Here is a 20,459-nt window from a genome sequence, read left to right on the forward strand (position 1 = left end):
ACACTTGAATGGTGTTGCGCTACCAAAACATCAAACACATAGGTATTTATAGAGAAGTGAAGATGTGAAAAATTATTGGTGTGTAGGGGGTATTTATAGTTGGAGTTGATGTGTAAATGATGACACTACGAATAATATGAACGGGTACAGAAACAATGACATTAACCTTAAAAACAATAATACATTAAAAGGTAAAAACATTGATACAGGGGTACAGAAAAGGAAAATACTGAACATTAATAGATTAAAACATAATACAGAAATAAAAACATTAATACATCATCACTAAAACACCATTAAGCAAAGTCCGACCACCTCGGATGAGTTCTCATGATTTTCCAGGCCTCAACATGCATAAACTGACGATCGTAAATTCTGTTGTAAGCACGTAGCGCCACCCTCAACGCCTCCTCATCCCATCCCCTAAGTTCATTTGAGTTGAACGCCTCTTGGTATAGAGGCTCCAAGTCGTTACCTGTTCGATGGACTTCCGACCACTTAAGATAAAGGTCGCCTACTGAACGAGTGTTGTCACCCCCAAACTGAAGAAACACACCTTGGATTGAATCCCACGTATCGACTGACCTCTTCGTTTGTCCAGTCAGACATGGTCTTTTGGTTATGAAACGGGTGAGATACATGTGGAACCAAAAGGAGGATTATGGAGTATTTATAGCAGTAAATTGGAGGATTCCATGAGGAATAAAAAATCTATTTTTTGGTAAAAAAAATTACTTAATCTGACCAAACAAATATCTAGGTTTTCATGTGGATCAGGAGTCATTTAGTAATCACCGCTCCACTATAAATATTGACACATACATGTAGGAATCAATGAATACGGACGCTCAAACTAATTATAATGTCTCTTGGATTGATTTAACACTGATTACAACCTGAGAACAATTTGGCAGCACTTCGTTACAAGTTCTGGATCCGTGCCAAATGAATGAACAGTGCACCTATTTATACTAGACCAGGTTTCGCTTATATGACCATGCCATATGAGCGAAATCTGATGTTTCTGATTTCTCTTATATGACATGTACATATGAGCGAAATCACTTCCTTAACACCTAAACATCGTTTCTAGAACCTCGTGCACTGGTTATTCTAACCTATCCTATTCTATTACATGATACAAGACGAAGTCAATAGACGTAATGCACTAACAGACTCCCCCTCGGATATTGACGAAGTCTTCAGTGTCTAGTCTCTGTTATGACACCTCTTCTGTCTTGATCATTCTGCCTTCTCGTTCAGATTGTAACATTGAAAGCATCCTTCAATCTTTCTCTTTGATCAGCTTTACACTTTTGAATGTTATACCAGGATCTCATCACTGGCTCTATCATCAATCAGCTTTATCATCAACAGGCTCCCCCTCTCGTCAAGCTTCTGTGCTTTTAGGGATCGACACCTAGTTTTCCAGCTACAAGCTCCTCCTTACTTCCAGCTTGTCTTCAGACTCCCCCTTAGACTATGCTCTCGGGATCGTAGTCTGGACTTTTCCTGCAATCACTCATACTCTTGATAAGTAACAACATTTTAAACTTCCATTTAATCACTCCCCCTATCATCAAAATACAAATAATTTGCAATTTCATCAAACAGGATCAAAACTGACTCTTTAACAGTATAAGCATCCAAATCCCCCACAGTTAATCATCCAAGTCCAACTTAATGACCTTGGAGATATCACAAACTGTTTTTGAATTTTTGATTTTAATACAAGTTTCAAATTAATGAACTTGTTTTATTTTCAGAAACACAATCAGCTTACTTAGATTTTGAAACTCAGCATCTCAAATATCGGTTGTCGAAAATAAAACAGAAATCAAAATCTTTTTTATTTTCTGAAAATATAAAACAGTAAAGAAATATGTACAAACATATTTACAGACAATATTTTTGTTTGAGTATGCGACAGAGGATCATATCAGTTTTTGACAAGTTACAAGTACCATTGAGCTTAATTTCACTTTAAGAATTAAACAATTCACTTAGATTGTCGATATACTTATCCACTTAAATTTTCATACAAATTTCAACTGATTCAGGATACGAATTAAGTGTTTTAAGACCTTAAACTTTTTTATGTGTCCCACCTCTTGAATATACTCCCGTATCCAGAATCCCAATTATTCAGTCTTACAGGTGAGTATACCACAGATGATATCTGTCAGGGGTTAAATGCGAGGGCCGTGAGAGCTTAGGTCGATACTTCCGTATACGCAGAGAGATGACGGCTTCGACTTTCTGGTGTGTCCCCTTTAGAGGATCTTTTAGTTACAACAGCACACGATTAGCATTTTGCAATGTTTCATCGTTTTTTATGCTGAGGGTGGTTGCTATATTTCAAGCAATTGCAGAAAGTATTATTCGGGGACTAGGTCAGAACTTCCATTCAGCAGAAGTCTCGGAATAATACCCCAGATATCACTGAGTATAAAGACCTAGTATCTCAGAATAAGGGACATTTCAAATGAGATTTCAGGGGTTACCTATATATCCAAGTAGTGTTCCCCACGAAATAAGCAAGTGTTTGAATTTAGGTTTATATCCCGAAAAAGTTTACTAAATGTACAAAAACCTATCGGCATATCATCAGTGAGACTGTTTAACGCTATTTAATCATTACAATTCTTTAGCATACTGTAACTGTCTACTGATGTACTATCATTTCCTCTTTTTACGCAAAAACTCAAATTTTTGAATTTTATCATGTTTTTGTATTTTTCAAATTTTCTAATGTTTTTGGATTTTCTGATGACAATTTTTCTCCCCCTAAAATGCAAAATCATTAAAAAATTTAACAACCCGATACTGATAGCTTTGTCTCGCCATCCATTTTCAGCATCTTGTGAACTGAATTACACTAAAAGTAGTAATTACCCCCATGATTTACAACACATTGATTTTTACAATTTGAAAACCGTTTTTCAATCTGGTGAACGTAATCATGTTTGTTCAGCCGTGAGGGTTTCGGCGTATTCAATCAACATTTATTCAAACAAAACTAAAAACAAACATATTTTTGGTTTTTCAAATTTTACCAAACTAGAAGCATATTTTTGGTTTTTAATTTTTTCATATTTTTAGGGTTTAGAAAATATTGTTTATTTATGTACAGAAAACAATCAAACTAAACTCCCTGTTCAACCAAACCAGGGTCCTGCACCCTCTTCCTGTGCTAGGCTGCTCCAACTTCCATTTTCACAATCTTCAGCTTCGTTGAGCACCTGCACATTCAACAATTTGATCATTTGAACAACGCAACCCAAGCCTGTTTAGACTTAGGTAGATGAACATGAATCTTTCCAGGTAAAACTGGATAGTTTCTTTCATTTTTCTCAAAAAAATTATCAATTTTAATCTCAACTTTTTCATCTTTTACCGAATTGACATTTTTCTTAACAGACCATGTTTGACCTGTCGGTGTTCCTCGTTTATAAAAATGTGATTCTTTTTGAACACTTTGTGTCTGAACAACATTTGGTTTCCAAAACTGTTGAGGTTTTGTCATGTCAACTGATGTTTTCCAACTCTTTGTTGTTCTGAATCTGGGTGTGTAAGAATTCCAGGTCTGTCTTGAATCAAACCTGTTCGGTTGGGATTTCCAATTTTGATTTGAAGCAAACTTGTTTGTATTGTACCTCCAAGTTTGTTTCGAATCAAATCTGGTTGACCTCAGTTTCACATCCTCAAATTTCTGTTTTTCAACATCAACAGGCTTTGGATTTAGACACTTTCGTGCAACATGTCCAATTTGATCACATTTAAAACACACTTTCTTTGAAACAACCTTGGCCTGTTGTTGTTTCTTTTTCATAGCATCAAACTCCTCATTAGACTGTTGTCCAATTTTGAGTTTTTCCTCTTCTGCTAGACTTTTTCCTTGAACAAAACTTGTTTTTGCTTCAACATTTTGTGTTTCATGTTTCTTCCAATTTTGTTTCTTTTTATAACCCAAGCCAGCCTTCATGTTTTTCTTCTTAAAACCAGGTTTGTTATAAAAAGATTTATGACCTTTACCAACAAACTTTGAAATTTCAGACTTCTCAATCTCAACCATTTTAAAAACTTTATCGACCTTTTCTGAAATCACATTCTGAATCGGGAATACAACATCTAAGAATAGTTTGTCCGATCCAATCATGGTATAGACCAATCCCTTTGAATCATCATCCAAATTTTTCTCGGATTTTGTGTTTTTTCAGATAACCATCATGAAAATTTCCTTCATCTTCATCCTGTGATTCAGACTTACCTTTTGTAGACTCATCTTTCAAAACGCTTTCAACAACCTTACTTACCACCTCTGAATCATTAGCATCATCAGATTTGGAGTAAGTCACATCGATACTTTCAGGTAACTGGTCAACTATGTTCAAACCCTTTGCCACCTTTTCCTCATCATAAAAAGTATAATTGTTTCTCAAAGGTGGTGGTACCTGATGAAACTCTGAACCAATACCCTTTTTGCAATTGTCAGTATCTTTGTTATCTGGTGTGATGTTGAAAATGCGTTCGAGAATGTACGAAGAGTTATGATAACTTTAAAGTTTTGTAACAACCTTTTCTTTTTCAGCCAAGACTTGTTTAAGATTAGCAATTTCATCAACACATTTGTTTAATTCAATTTGCTTTTCTTTAAACTTTCTTTCATACATTTCTTTAGTGACTAAAGTTTCTGACAATCTTTGATCAAAACTTTTGACTTGGCTCTTCAAAGTATCATAAGCTTCTTGTACCCTCTGACTCGACCACTTTAAAGAATCATACTTTTTTGTAAATCTTGACATTTAGATTCTTTTTCAACACAATCAACACATTTAGCAGTACACTTTTCTTTCAAAATCTTATTTTCTTCTTCAAGACCATGACATTTCTGTGTTAGCTTTTCGACTTTTAATTTCAAAATTTCTTCTGTTTCAACCATTTCTTTACATTTTGTTTTGAAAACATTTTCAAATTTGGTTGCTTCAATTTCTTTTGTTTTTATTATTTTTTCTTTTTCAGTACAGGCTTTGCACATTTCTATGCAATTCCTGTACTTGTTTTCTTTTTCATCAACAATTTTGGTATTTGACAAGTCATAAAATTTTCTTACCTCAGTCTCTTTCAGCACCGATTCTTCTGTTTCAGCTTTCTTTTCCTCTCTGTTCTCCACTTTCTCTTCTTTCTGTTCTTCTACTATCTTCTTCTCTTCTCCAGCTTTCTGTTCCTCTCCAGCAGCAAGCTTTGCGACATTCTTCACTTCTTCAATCATCTTCTTCAATTCTTCTTCTTTTCTCTTCTTCATTTCTACCACCTTCGGTAGACTTGCTTCACAAACTTCTCTGATTTTGCTCTCCAAATCCGGCAGATATGTTTTATCACCTAATCTTCTTGTGTTGAAAGTAGCCTGCCTTGGAAGCAAATTTGTTACAGCTTCGAAATCCACTTTTGATGGGTCAGCAACTGGATTACCCCGTGGATCCATGTAACATTCCAATTCTTCATTCCATCGTTTGGCTCTCTGGGCTTCTTTGAATGGTTCATTCAATTTTCCAATTTCCCATCTTGCATAGTCTGCTTTCCACCATCTATCAGGATCAGCATCAGCTACAAATGCATACCCAACAGCATCTTCTTCAGGGCAAACTTGACTCCAGTCGTAACCTTCATCGTCATATATAACTGCAAGAGCCCTTGATTTTTCTTCAGGCTGTTTCAATCTTGGTGGCTCAGACTTGTTCTGATGGTAAATCGCTTTCTTGTAATAATCGTCTTTGAACGGGTTTTCAGAATCATCATCAGCATACGCATGTCTGCACTCGCGCTTGAAGTGACCTTTTTGTTTACATTTGAAACATGTCACCTTTCATTTATCAAATCCCAGTTTGGTAGATGGTCCACCAATTGACTTCCTCCCCGTGATCTCCATGAACCGCTGTGCCCGACGAACCGCACTGGCCATGCACCATCTTATATCCATTAGTTCCATCTCCTCGGGGTCTAATTGATCATAATCTTCTTTCGTCAAGTTGGTGTTGCCAATCTTCCCTGCAACGAGGCTTTCATACGATTCAAGTACAGATGCCAAGAAAACCATCTGTTGTTTCGCTGACTCTTCACTGAAATTATGCCCATTCTTCAGATCCACTGCGATATTACACTGGAATAAATTCTTGGAAGCAGATTGACTTGAAGTGTTTGAAGAAGATCCACTGTGAAAACCACTATGAAGACTTTCATTGTTTACTGATCTTGAACTTTCTGTAGAAAATGCTGTTTTTGGAGACCCAGCTTGTGGTATGTTTCCTCGGTAGTAAAGTTCTACATTCTGCTGATAAGCTGGATTGTTGACTTTAGATCTCTTTATCTCCAACTCATGGCTTTCAAGCCTTTCAATCAGCAAATCCACTTTTAAATCTTCAGGCTTGATTGTATTTTTCAACATTAGAGCAAAGTATTGCCACTCTTGATCATTTGGCAATGAATCATACAATTTATCCACCAGCTCCTCTTCAGAATATGTGATTTCATGTCTGGCCAGCTCCATTTTCAGATGTCCAAATCTTTCGATCATTTTACAAACAGATTCATTTTTCATACAACTGAAAAGATCAAACTCTTTACGCAACAATTTCTTTTTGTTTTTAACAATTTCATTACTTCCTACACACTTTCTCTCTAACACTTCCCACAAACTCTTTGAAGTTTTCTCTTGTTCAAGTAACGAGATAATATCTTCTCTTACTGACTGTTTGATTAATGTGATCATTTTATACTCAGCCACAACATTTTTTATATCTATGTCTGTGAAATCTTTCGCATCTATTAACTCTCCTCCCTCTTTTACTGGTTCAATGTATCCATTTTTCAGTTTTAACCAGCTTTCAGGAGCGAAAGCTTTTACCTAACCCTCAAATCTGTTTTTCCACCAGTTATAATCTTCAACTTTCATTAGCTTTGGTGGCTTCTGTTGACTTCCGTACATGTTCTCAAACTTTAAATTCTCCGAAATCTCTCTTGAATATTCTCTCATCTCAGATCTTCTATCTGACGATTCAGAAGTGAATGCATTGTAGAACTCTTCACCGCTGTTTGACATCTTCAATCACCTGAGAACAAAACAAACAGATTCAATCAGTTTAAACAATATCCAACAATCTGAAATACACCAACACTCAATTGTCGTGAAATGATCTTGACACGAAAAAATTCACTTTCGAGCGAAATCAAGAAATGTCACTATGAGCGAAATAGCACTATGAGCGAAATCAAGTTTATTTGTGACTCAAAAGCGAAATCACGCTGACATATGAGCGAAATCAGGGTTTTGGACTTATGAGCGAAATCTGATTGGACTCTTGGAGCGAAATAGCATGTATCTATGAGCGAAATCCCATGTGTCTGTATAAGCGAAATCACCCTAGAACCCTATGAGCGAAATCCCTAAGACCTAATCAGAGAAATCCCTTCAACATATGTACACATGAGCGAAATTATATGGTCTTTGGAGCGAAATCCCAAGAAATTATGTTCACTGGAGCGAAATCATGTGGACCTAAAAGCGAAATCACACATTGTCCAAATAAGCGAAATCTACTTGGAAAGCATTTCGGTCCATTTTTAGGTCAAATTTAGATGTGAATCTTTCAAGGGTTTATCTATGTCCAATTATCTATAATCTGTGAAATTTTGAACGAATTTTGACCGGTAGATTTTGATCTGTTGAAGAAAGAAGGTGTAGAAGACAGAAATTTGATGCAATTGAGCTAAACTCTTCCTCCTGTGCTCTGATACCACTTGTAGGATCGTTGTTGAACCTGAATGAGTCAATCAGAAGAGTCTTTGATCCGATTCAAAGGCGGAATCAATGAATACGGACGCTCAAACTAATTATAATGTCTCTTGGATTGATTTAACACTGATTACAACCTGAGAACAATTTGGCAGCACTTCGTTACAAGTTCTGGATCCGTGCCAAATGAATGAACAGTGCACCTATTTATACTAGACCAGGTTTCGCTTATATGACCATGCCATATGAGCGAAATCTGATGTTTCTGATTTCGCTTATATGACATGTACATATGAGCGAAATCACTTCCTTAACACCTAAACATCGTTTCTCAAACCTCGTGCACTGGTTATTCTAACCTATCCTATTCTATTACATGATACAAGACGAAGTCAATAGACGTAATGCACTAACAATACCCCTATCTCAATTTGCACCAAACCAACCCAAAAAGGTTTTACCACATACAATGGGGGAACATGAAGACTCGTTCTTGGAGCTTGAGGAAGTTCCCGACACACTCCCTGAAAAGATCCCTAGAAAGAGACTCTAGTATTATCACCCAACAGAAGAGTCTAAGTATTGGTCAAAAAATGTAATGGCCTTCCATGGACGATTCTATTGAGTTATTTCCATGTTAAACATATCAATACGGAATAGCAGCCAGTCCTCTTGCTTAATCCATAACGGAAGATACAAATAATCAACCTCCCAAAATGGAGGACATAGTTCATTCCTTCTATCCATATATAACGCACTTAAATTGTCCTTGGTAAAACACACGTCTTCATAAAATTGTGGAGGTAAAACCATCCAAGGCAATTTCTTTGACAGGTTTTTTAAAAGTTTAGACTGTCTAAGCGGCATTAGCCTTAACGTCCACGCTTCAACGTGCTACACAAAAATAAAGAGATATAGAATAGGTGATTTATCTCGATTAAATAGAATAAGAAAATATATGTTTGTAGGATTACAATGTCATTTAGGCAACCATTAGATTCGTAACCTAAAAGGCTACCCCAGAAGTTTCTATCTAGCTATTTTTCCCCTAAGAAACGAGAAGGGCAAAATGGATAATCCCCGTTGCGGTAAAATTCAATATCCTTTGACCATTTTCCGGACTCATATGTTGGAACTGCAAAAATACTTCTTTCTGGAGGATTTTCATCCGGTTTACTCGTCGACTTATGCAAGGACGACCAGGGGTTTTGTTGGTTAACGTTTCGGGTTAGTGTGTCAGAAGAGGAGGTGTTAGAGCGACTGGTTGGACGCCTTAACTTATTTAGTATCGAACTTGACATTTTCTGGACGGGAAGCAAATTGTATTGTTAATCAGCAACTTGTTTGTCACGACGGTGTGCCATGGTTGAGAGATGTGAGTGTAGTTTTTGTGGGGTTATGATCTGTGATAGTGGGGGTATATATAGAGGGAGGAAATTGAGTTAATTACCAAGATAATATTTCCATATAATACTTTTACAGTATTTACTACAACTATTTTTGCTACTGTAAATAATTTATTGATTAATTACTTTTATGGTAATTACGTATACAAATATTATGTTTTTTATGATATAATAACATCCATTACAATACATTATACGATACAACAAACTTATGATTACAATAAAATTACGATTATAATACAGTTAGTTGGGTAGTGGTTGATGATTAAAGAGGTTCAAATCTAAATCTTGGCCCCAGTCTAAGGGGGTGGCTGTTACATTTGAATATTGGGCACGATGATCTTCCTGACTTTGATTTGGTGCAAAATAATTGTAGTCAGTCTGGCTATCTGGAAAAAAAGGTCAACATGTGTGATGCGGGGGTTGTATAGATCGGTTGATTATTTTGGGTTCCGACTGGCTCATTGTTGGTTGGGTGTTGGACATTACCAATATATATATGGTTGTCAACATCCACATTATTAACGTCCCCAGCGATAAGGTCAGATATTCTGTAAAGGGCCAAAAAATCTGGATCCTCAAGATCAAAATTTTGATTACCACCAAAATTACAGTCGGCAGTTATATTCTCTACCCTGAGTATACCCCATTGATCATCATTTTGATTTTCGTTCACACGTGATGGACCCCCTTGTTCCAGGTTCATGGCCCAATTTGAAGTGTTAGCCCCTTTAACGTTTGAACCTCCATGCTGACGTTGGAGTCGCTTGCATAACCTTTGCGGAGGAGGATAAGAGGTTAGGTCCACATGGTCTGTTGTCAAATGACTCGGATATTGTGAATATCCTTATTGGCGTGACATTTCCATAGCCTGATAAGCAGCACCTTGGGTGAACTCTAGATTATCTGACCGTTGTATTACCCCAATTGTGTCTGTCTAAATAAAAATAAATTGTTAGTTTACAACAATTAATTTAGGACATTATTACAGGAAACATTATAAATAAATAAATAAATAAATAAATAAATATATATATATATATATATATATATATATATATATATATATATATATATATATATATTCACCAGCATTAGGACACGAGTGCCATCATCTTGAAAACCACACATGGGAACTAGTGGACACCTTGGATTAGTCAGCTAAAGTATTTGTATGGTGCATGAACCACCACATATAATCATGTCCGACGGGATGAGAGGTGATTAGTTGTCCCTCCACAACGGTTTCATGATGATGGTACCAAGCATAAAGGTACACATCGTGTCGTATTGTCCAATCCCACACAATTTTCCCATTCCGGGTTAATTTATGCAGCCTGGCAAGCTCTTCAACAGTTATTGGTATACTCGAGGGTATATGTTGAACCACGCCAAACTGCTGCATAACCATTGCGGATAATGGTGCTCTACACTCTCCTAGATATTAGAGGGCATGCGCTCTTCCAACTATCCCTTCCACTAGTGCAAATACCCGGGAGTCTACCGATAACATCATCATGCAGTGTCCAAAAAAACTACAAAAAATTATAGTTTAGCAACAAAGACAGAAATTACATGTATTACTCTAGAAGTCATGTACCATCCTCTCGTGAACAGACTGAATTTGAGATCGATAAGATCTAAGGTAATGTGTGGGAGCGTCAACATGATTAAGGCTCCCCTTCCAACTACAAAAATAATAAGTTGAATATTTTACTATTAAATAGTTAATTTACCAAATATTTTAAACTCGTAGTAATAAAACCTGTTTATATTTTATCGGCTTTGAACATACCGAGCAGCTAACGAGGCGTTGTAATTAAACCGGTGGTTGGGTTCGGGTGTGACACAACGAATCCTCTCCCAGACCCACACTTGTAAAATTGATACTGGCCCGGTAACGCTTACAACATCGGGTGTTGTAGCGTTACGTAGGTTTCTTTACAAACAGCTTAAAACAGCACTGCCCCAGTTAATATTAGCACATGAAATTAAATCGTGTAGGTAAAGTAAAAAATGCAGATTAATCGAGTTGTTCGAATTATCTTGAAACGTTGTACAACCTATTAGATAAAAAATTATTAAACGGGCACGTATAATGCACTGATCGTTTGTTGCGTCAACTTCCGGAAAACTAGACTTTAATTCAGCGAGAATACGGACAGAGCTAACTCATTTACCGCTGACCAGATTTTCCGTTGGTCTTAACCCCATAACTTCTTCACACGTGACAACTGCATCAGAAAATGTAATGGCGTTATCCGCCCCACACACCGGCAACCCCTTAATTGGTAGATCCCATAAGACGTTAACTTGTTGTAACATGACAGTTGTTTCTCCCAACGGGAGATGAAATGTGTGGGTTTCGGGCCTCCAACGCTCAACCAACAACGTTATTAACGAGTGGTCTATATAACGGTACCCACTATCCAATATCCCACCAAATCCTGCTACACGTATGTAACCTTCCACACGTGGTCCAATAGGATTTTGCTTCACAAACTTCCAGAACGAACGATCAGAACGCATGATGTTTATGGGTGACCGGAAATTTTCCGAGTGCTTATAAACCTCTAATGCACGGTGTTTATTGTGCAAAAACAAAACCTCGTTACTGAGAGGACCGAGATTCAATTCATAACTCATTTTCAAGGTACCTATGAACACTCAAAAAATTGCAGCCCACCAAAAGACACTCTTTTGGGGTTTTAACCCCCTAATTATGCAAAAATTCTAACTGAATATTTTAACGACCATCCATGGTAAGGATCGCTCGAGTTTAAAGATTGCAACCACTAGAACCATATTTGTAATTATTGAAGTCTGGTGATCAACTATGGAAAAATTGTAAACCCTAGAGATGTACTAGTCATCAACACTAAAACCTTACCTTATTGTAACCAAACACAAGAAATTCATCACCTTGAAAATGAGTTATGAATTGAATCTCGGTCCTCTCAGTAACGAGGTTTTGTTTTTGCACAATGAAAACCGTGCATTAGAGGTTTATAAGCACCCAAAAAATTTCTGGTCACCCATAAACATCAAGCATTCTGATCGTTCATCCTGGAAGTTTGTGAAGCAAAATCCTATCAGACCACATGTGGAAGGTTACATACGTGTAGCAGGATTTGGTGGGATATTGGATAGTGGGTACCGTTATATAGACCACTCGTTAGTAACGGTGTTGGTTGAGCGTTGGAGGCCCGAAACCCACACGTTTCATCTCCCTTTGGGAGAAACATCTGTCTCAAGAAGTTAACGTCTTGTGGGGCCTACCAATTAAGGGGGTGCCGGTGTGTGGGACGAATAACATTACATTTTCTGATGCAGCTGTCACGTGTGAAGAAGTTCTAGGGTTTAGGCTAGCGGGAAATCTGGTTAGCGATAAACGAGTTAGCTCTGTCCGTATTCTCGCTGAATTAAAGTATAGTTTTTCAGAAGTTGACGCAACAGACGATCGGTGCATTATACGTGCATGTTTAATAATTTTTTATCTAATAGGTTGTACAACATTTCAAGATAATTCGAACAACTGGATTAATCTGCATTTTTTACAATACCTACACGATTTAAGTTCATGTGCTAATATTAGCTGGGGCAGTGCTGTTTTAAGCTGTTTGTAAAGAAACCTATGTAGCGCTATAGCACCCGATGCTGTAAGCATTACCAGGCCAGTATCAATTTTACAAGTGTGGGCCTCGGAGAGGATTCACTGTGTCACACCCCGAGCCCAACCACCAGTTTAATGACAACGCGTCGTTAGCTGATTGGTATATTCAAAGCCGATAAAATATAAACTGGTTTTATTACTATGAGTTTAAAATATTTAGTAAATTAACTATTTAATAGTAAAATATTTAACTTATTATTTTCGTAGTTGGAAGGGGAGCCTTAATCATGTTGACGCTCCCACACATTGCCTTAGATCTTATCGATCTCAACTTCGTCTGTTCACGAGGGGATGGTACACGACTTCTAGAGCAACACATGTATTTTTCTCTCTTTATTGCTAAACTATATTTTTATGTAGTTTTTTGGACACCGTACGATGATGTTATACTCTCGGCTATTTGCACTACTGGGAGGGATAGTTGGAGGAGCACATGCCCTCTGATATACTGGGAGAATGTATAGCACCACTATCCGCAACGGTTATGCGGCAATTAGGCATGGTTCAACATATACCCCTGAGTTTACCAATAACTTTTGAAGAGCTTGCCAGGTTGCATAAATTAAACCGGGATGGGAAAACTGGGTGGGATTGGACAATACGACACGATGTGTGCCTTTATGCTTGATACCATCGTCATGAAACCGTTGTGGAGGGACAAACAATCACCTCTCATCCCACCGGATATGACTATACGTCGTGGTTCATCCGCCAAACAGTACTTTACCTGACTAATCCAAGGTGTCCACCAATTCCCATGCGTGGTTTTAAAGATGATGACACTCGTGTCCAAATGCTGGTATATATATTTATTTATATTTTTTCTCGTAATAATGTCTTAAATTAATTGTTGTAAACTAACAATTTATTTTTATTTAGACGGACGCAATTGAGGTAATACAACAGTTAGATAATCTGGAGTTCACCCAAGGTGCTGCTTATCAGGCTATGGAAATGTCACGCAACAAGGATATTCACAACATACGAGTAATTTGACAACAGACCCTGTGGACCTAACCTCTTATCCTCGTTCGCAAAGGTTACGCAGGCGACGCCAACGTTAGCAGGAGGTTCAAACGTTGAAGGGGCTGGCACTTCAAATTGGGCCATGAACTTGAAACATGGCGGTCCATCATGTGTGAACGAAAATCAAAATGATGATCAATGGAGTATACTCGGGCTAGAGAATATGACTACTTGTAGTAATTTTGGTGGTAATCTAAATTTTGATCTCGAGGATCCAGATTTTTGGGTCCTTAACAGAATATCCGACCTTATTGCTGGGGACGTTAATAATGTGGACGTTGACAACCAAATATATATTGGTAATGTCCAACACCAAACCAACAATGAGCCCGTCGTAACCCAAAATAATCAACCGGTCTATACAACCCCCGCATCACACATGTTGACCTTTTTCCAGATAGCCAGACTGACTACAATTATTTTGCACCAAATCAAAGTCAGGAAGATCTTCGTGCCCAATATTCAAATGTAACAGCCACCCCCTTAGACTAGGGCCAAGATTTAGATTTGAACCTCTTTAATCATCAACCACCACCCAACTAACTGTATTATAATCGTAATTTTATTTTAATCGTAAGTTTATTGTATTGTAATGAATGTTATTGTATCGTAAAAAATGTGATATTTGTGTACGTAATTACCATAAAAGTAATTAATCAATAAATTATTTACAGTAATAAAAATAGTTGCAGTAAATACCGTAAAAGTATTGTATGGATATATTATCTTGGTAATTAACTCAATTTCCTCCCTCTATAAATACCTCCACTATCATATATCACAACCCCACAAAAACAACACTCACATCTCTCAACCATGGCACACCGTCGTGACAAGCAAGTTGCTGATGAACAATACAATTCGCTTGCCGTCCAGAAAATGCCAAGTTCGATACTAAATAAGTTAAGGCGTCCAACCAGTCGCTCTAGCACCTCCACTTCTGACACGCTAACCCGAAACGTTAACCAACAAAACCCCAGGTCGTCCTCGCATAAGCCGATGAGTAAAGCGGATGAAAATCCCCCAAATTTGCAGTTCCACAGATGAGTCCGGAAAATATGTCAAAGGACGTTGTTGAATTTTACCGCAACAGGGATTCTCCATTTTTCTATTCTCGTTTCTTAGGGGAAAACAACTAGATAGAAACTTCTGGGGTAGCCTTTTAGACTACGAGTATAATGGTTGCCTAAATGAAATTGTAATCCTACAAAAATATATTTTCTTGTTCTATTTAATCGAGACAAATCATGGGTTCTATATATTTTTATTTTTATGTAGCACGTTGAAGCGTGTATGTTAAGGCTAATGCGACTTAGACAACTTAAAATTTTAATAAAACCCGCCAAAGAAATTGCCTTCGACGGGTTTTCCTCCACAATTTTATGAAGACGTGTGTTTTACCAAGGACTGTTTAACTGCGTTAGATATGGCTGGAAGGAAGGAACCATATCCTCCATTTTGGGAGGTTTATTATTTGTATCTTCCATTCGTATTGATATGTTTAACATGGAAATAACTCAATAGAATCGTCCAAGGATACACTTGTTCTTGTTTTCTAGATTTTTTTATTAAAATCCATCTGAACCTCATCATTCTTGTCACACCCTGGCTTTTGCGGAAGCGTGGATTATTTGGTGTGACTTCTTAATACCATAGCAACAATCATAACAATGCTATATGAAAATAAAACACAAGATGTTCATCCATTCATTAAGTTTAACAATACCATAACATCAATGTTTGAAAATGTCGACACTTAAGATAAGTTACAAAACATACTTGTTTTAAACGTGTTCATAAGACACCACAAAAGACTTTAAATAAAACGAGGTTTGGAGACATGTGACCCATCCAGGAAAGGGTTACACCTCCCAAACCTTACAACCCTGGATGACATCTTTATTAGTACGCAGCTTGACACTTATGCAGACACTTGCCAGATCCGATCAGTTCCCTAAAATACATGTAGTTTGAAAAATCAACAAAAGTTGAGCGAGTTCATGTATATGTGAGTATGTATAAACCTTTGAAATATGTCTGTATGTATGAAAGTCCCTGGTATGTAGCAATAAGGAAAAAAAAAGAGATCACCAATGGGTTGCAAAGCCACTGGTATGTGTGAAATGGTCCGGGAAAACTCAAACCTAGCGGAGTTGCACCGGGCTTCCGGCTGTAAGACACGGTCACCTCTATGGGCCGCCCCGGCCTCATGGGTGTGGGCTCGCAACACCCAAATAGATCTATCACTCATGTCCCTCGGTCCTACTACGAGGATTAATGGCTTTAAGTGTCGCGCCCACCACTCACATGATCTAAGTAGTATGCCCTCCTTAAGCTAACCATACCATGTATAAAAATGTTCGTAATAATTGTAACATGTATTTCACCCCCAAAGTTATAAAACTGAAAACAGTTAAGAGAAAAAAGGGACATGAACTCACAGTAGTGCATCTCCTGAATCGTATCGTTAACTCAAACTTGGTCCGCTACACGACAACCTACAACGTACTATTGTCTATTAGACGAACATGCCGTGCCTTGCTTTTGTATTTACGGGTTTGAGTTACGTTACTTTGTTATTATTCCAAGTCATAATTTCTTGTTAAAATAATAATAATTATTTTAACTCAAGTTTTATTTTTAGGGTTTTGGAATAATAGTTAGGAACTATTTCGTATTCATATTTCTCAAGTATTTTATATGTGTATTTCCTTCCCAAGGATGGGGGTATTTATACATGTATTTTGGTGGTTCCGAAAATAATATATTTTTAGTACCATTTAGGAAAAATATATTTACTTATTTGTCCAACATAATGTATTCCCAAAATATATATATTTTCCCAAAAATAATATATTTTACTTCTTAAATTTCCAAAATAATATTTACCAAAAATATATGTGTTGAAGTATTTTCCGAAATTATAATGTGATGGTAATTTGCTAAGTTACATTATTTTGCCCTAAATAAGATAACTAGTTCACAAAATAAACAAATAATCACACAAGCGTTTTAGTATTAAAATATATATTCTAAATATATATTTATCCATTTTTATTTAAGAAAATCAACCTCCGACACTTGTATTTTGTTACAAAAATTATGGCGAAGTTTATGTTGGTGCATCCGTCTGTCGTCTTCGTCTTGTATCGAGTATTGTACTGTACTAGTTAGATCAGGGCACGAAAAACGAGAAAGTGGTTTAGTGGAGATTCCGCTTGAAATGACCTCAAGTCAGTTTCAAGCGAAATCACAAGCTTCTTATTCCGCTTGAGTTGTTTTTGATGATTTCGCTTGAATGTTATTGTTGTAATTCCGCTTGAACTAAACATATACATGTTCAAGTGGAAACAGGAGCCTATAAATAGGTCCTCCCAAGCGAAATCAGTTAAGTAAGTCTTCCGGTTTGCAACGAAGTGCTGCCGAAGTGTCGAGTCGCTGTAAAAGTCATTCAATCTATACAATCGACAGTTTAAAGTGTATTCCTTGCTGAATTGACCTCAGTTTCTTAGTTTCCGCCTCTGAAACTGAGATAAACTCTTCTGATAGACTCGTTCGGGTCCGAAAACGATCCTACAAGTGGTATCAGAGCTAAGGAAGAAGAGTTCTTGCCAATTCAGCTGCGTTTTCTGTTTTTCTACACCTTCTTTTCAAATTGAACATCATTTCACGGTTAAAATTGGCTCAAAATCTCACTGTTCACGCGTAATCATGATTTAACAAATCCTTAAAAGTTTCAAGCTAAAATTCAAACTAAAACTGGTCATTTTGATAATTCCGCTTAAAAGTGTTCGATTGAATGATGACGTCACAGTGATTCCGCTTGAAATTTTGGTTTAATTCCGCTTGAAGTCCAATATTCCGCTTGAAAGTATTGTGTGATTCCGCTTCAAATTGTGTGGTGATTCCACTCCAAAGTACTTGGTGATCCTGCTTGAAAAATCTTGGTGATTCCGCTCGAACCAAGATTTCGCTTGAACGAGTATTGTTTTGATTCCACTTGAATTAGGGGTTTCGCTTGAAAAGGGAGTTTGCTATTTCGCTTGAAAAGTCAGTTTTGAGAACTTTGAAAATCCGAATCATGGACGAGGATTTTTATAATGCCTTTGCTACCCCGATCACAGTTGCTCAGCAGACAATGTTGGAAAATGAAACAGGAACCATGCAAAAACCGCCCAAACTCATGAACATCGAGGAGTATAAGAGTTGGGAAGAACGTTTTGAGAACTGGGTACAAGCTAATTACTTGGATGCTTGGGAATGCATTGAAACAAAATACGTTAGACCAATTAATGATGACGAAGATGTGATTCCTATCAAAGATCTTAGTCCGGATGAGAAAAAGAAATACAAAAATGAAAAGATGATGATTAGCTTACTGCAACAGGCAGTCAAAGAGGATTTCATGGTTTTACTGCAACATACTGGGAGTGCTTATTCGATTTGGAAAGCGTTGCGATCTAAGTTTGTTGGAAGCCAAGAAATGATCAAAAACAAGAAATCACTTCTGAAAAAAGAGTTTAATTTATTTCATGGTTTGAAAAACGAAAGCATAAAGCAGATAATTGAAAGATATTGCAATTTATTGGTGAACATGAAGAGGGCTAGTATCACCAAAGAAAATGAAGAGTTGATTGAGAAACTGGCTGATGCATTACCTCATGAAACTTGGGGTACATACTTGATGATACTAAGAAACAAAAAAAAAGGTTTCAACAATCTAACACTGAGCAAGTTTATTGAGAAACTTGAAGCACAAGAAATGGAAGAGATAAAGATTTCAAGAATGAAAGTGTTTGATGGTGAACAAGACATCGGTTTGTACTACAAATCAGGGTTGAATGATAAAACAACCAATATGTCACCAAAAGTTGAAACTGCATTCAATGCAAAGGGTTCATCAAGTGGTTCATCTAAAGGATCAAGCAGCAAAACGAGTTTCTCATCATTTCCATCTTTTGATCCAAACATTTCAGCAACAAAGAATGGGAGGAAATTACAGTGCAATATTGTTTTGAATCTTGAAGATGATCAAGATTACACAGAAGAAATTTCAAAAAGTCATATGTCTTTGTTGGGAACTATTTTAGAATCTTATGGTAGTTTTGTTGCAGGTCGGATCGGGAATCCAATGCTTACTAAGGAGGATTACGATCAGATCGATGCTGAAGAGATGGAGCTGATGGACATAAAATGGTGCTTGGCTAGCGTGTTGAGGAGAGCTGAGAAATTTAAGCAGATCACTGGAAGAGATGATCTCCATGAGGCTAATGTTTCTACTTTAGGTTTTGACAAATCTAAAGTCACTTGTTTTCGATGCAGGGAAAAAGGACACTTCAAGAGGGAGTGCACCAATCGCGAAGCAAGCGGAGCTCAAAATCCGTTCAACAACAATGATTACTACAGGAAGGCCATCTACCATCAAGTTGCTCAACAACCACCTCAACAACATCAGCATCAACATCAGCATCAAGCACAAACTGCACATGGAAGGAATGTGATTGAAGATTCTTCAAAGAGAGCTTGTATGGTCAATCAAGATGGGAAGAATTCATCAACAGGGTTCAACTGGGATAAATATATTCCAACTGATGCTAAAGCATGTGTGATTGATCAAGATGATGAAAAGTTACCTGAAGGGTTTAGCTGGGAGAATTTCACTTGGGATGATTATATTCCTGACCAAGCTCCTGTTCACACAGCTTTTGTTGCCCAAGTTGAAGAAGATAGTGATGATGATACTGAGTATTATGCAAGAAGAATGGCAGAACATCTGAAGATGATGGCTGAAAGCGACAGTGAAGATGAAAAAGCCAAGAAGAAAAAGAAAAAGATCAAGACACCAGTGAGCAGTGATGATGAAACTCCGGTGGTCAAAAGAAAAGTAAAAGAAGTTCCGAAGTTCAAAATTAGTGAAGAAGTTATTGCCAAAGAGATTCCTGTGAACTGTGAAACTTGTGAGATCATGAAAAAGAAAAACAGTGAGTTGATCAACAACATGAACAGGTTGAAGGAATCTTACGATGTGCTAAACAAAGCAATGAACATGTATAATGACACAAGTGAAGAACATGCATCTGCTATGAAAACTCTTCAAGGAGCTTTCATGACGAAGCAAAAAGTTGTGAATAACTACATTGAAAAGTGTGCTGTTCTTGAACAGAAACTGGAGTTGCAAAGAATTGAGACAGTTTCTGAAGAAAAGACTCATGAGAAGAAGACCGAGAAGAAAAATGACACAAAGAAAAAGACTGACAAGAAGAATTCTGGTAAGAAACAAGGTGTCAGTTACAACAAGTGTCCACCCCCGCTAGATAATGGATATTTACCCAGAAATCCTAATGCTGGAAGAGTCAAAAAGGCAACAAATTTGCAGTGGGAGTCGGAGTCCTCAGTCAATTTTCCAGAAAGTATTGATGTCACGTTTACATCGTCTGACACTGATCAACAATCTCAATTGATGAAGAAAGTGGTGGATCATGTGTTAGATAACGATGAAACTGAGGAGTCAAAGTCAGAGTCAATGTCGGAGTCAAAGTCTGAGTCTAGCATTCCGGGTCAA

At 37.2% G+C, this 20,459-nt stretch overlaps 1 protein-coding gene across 1 annotated transcript; it reads right to left on the minus strand.

Moving 5' to 3' along the window:
- Window positions 1-10,625: 10,625 nt before the first annotated feature.
- On the minus strand, window positions 10,626-11,844 carry LOC110933542 (serine/threonine-protein phosphatase 7 long form homolog). Its single transcript, XM_022176760.1, has 4 exons — window positions 11,379-11,844; window positions 11,144-11,261; window positions 10,799-10,886; window positions 10,626-10,733 (listed from the first exon to the last, which is right to left on the minus strand). Exons 1-4 carry the CDS (start codon window positions 11,842-11,844, stop codon window positions 10,626-10,628), a joined length of 780 nt encoding a protein of 259 aa, XP_022032452.1.
- Window positions 11,845-20,459: the final 8,615 nt, after the last annotated feature.

Source organism: Helianthus annuus, chromosome 4 (assembly GCF_002127325.2).
Source record: "Helianthus annuus cultivar XRQ/B chromosome 4, HanXRQr2.0-SUNRISE, whole genome shotgun sequence".
Lineage (NCBI taxonomy): Eukaryota > Viridiplantae > Streptophyta > Magnoliopsida > Asterales > Asteraceae > Helianthus > Helianthus annuus.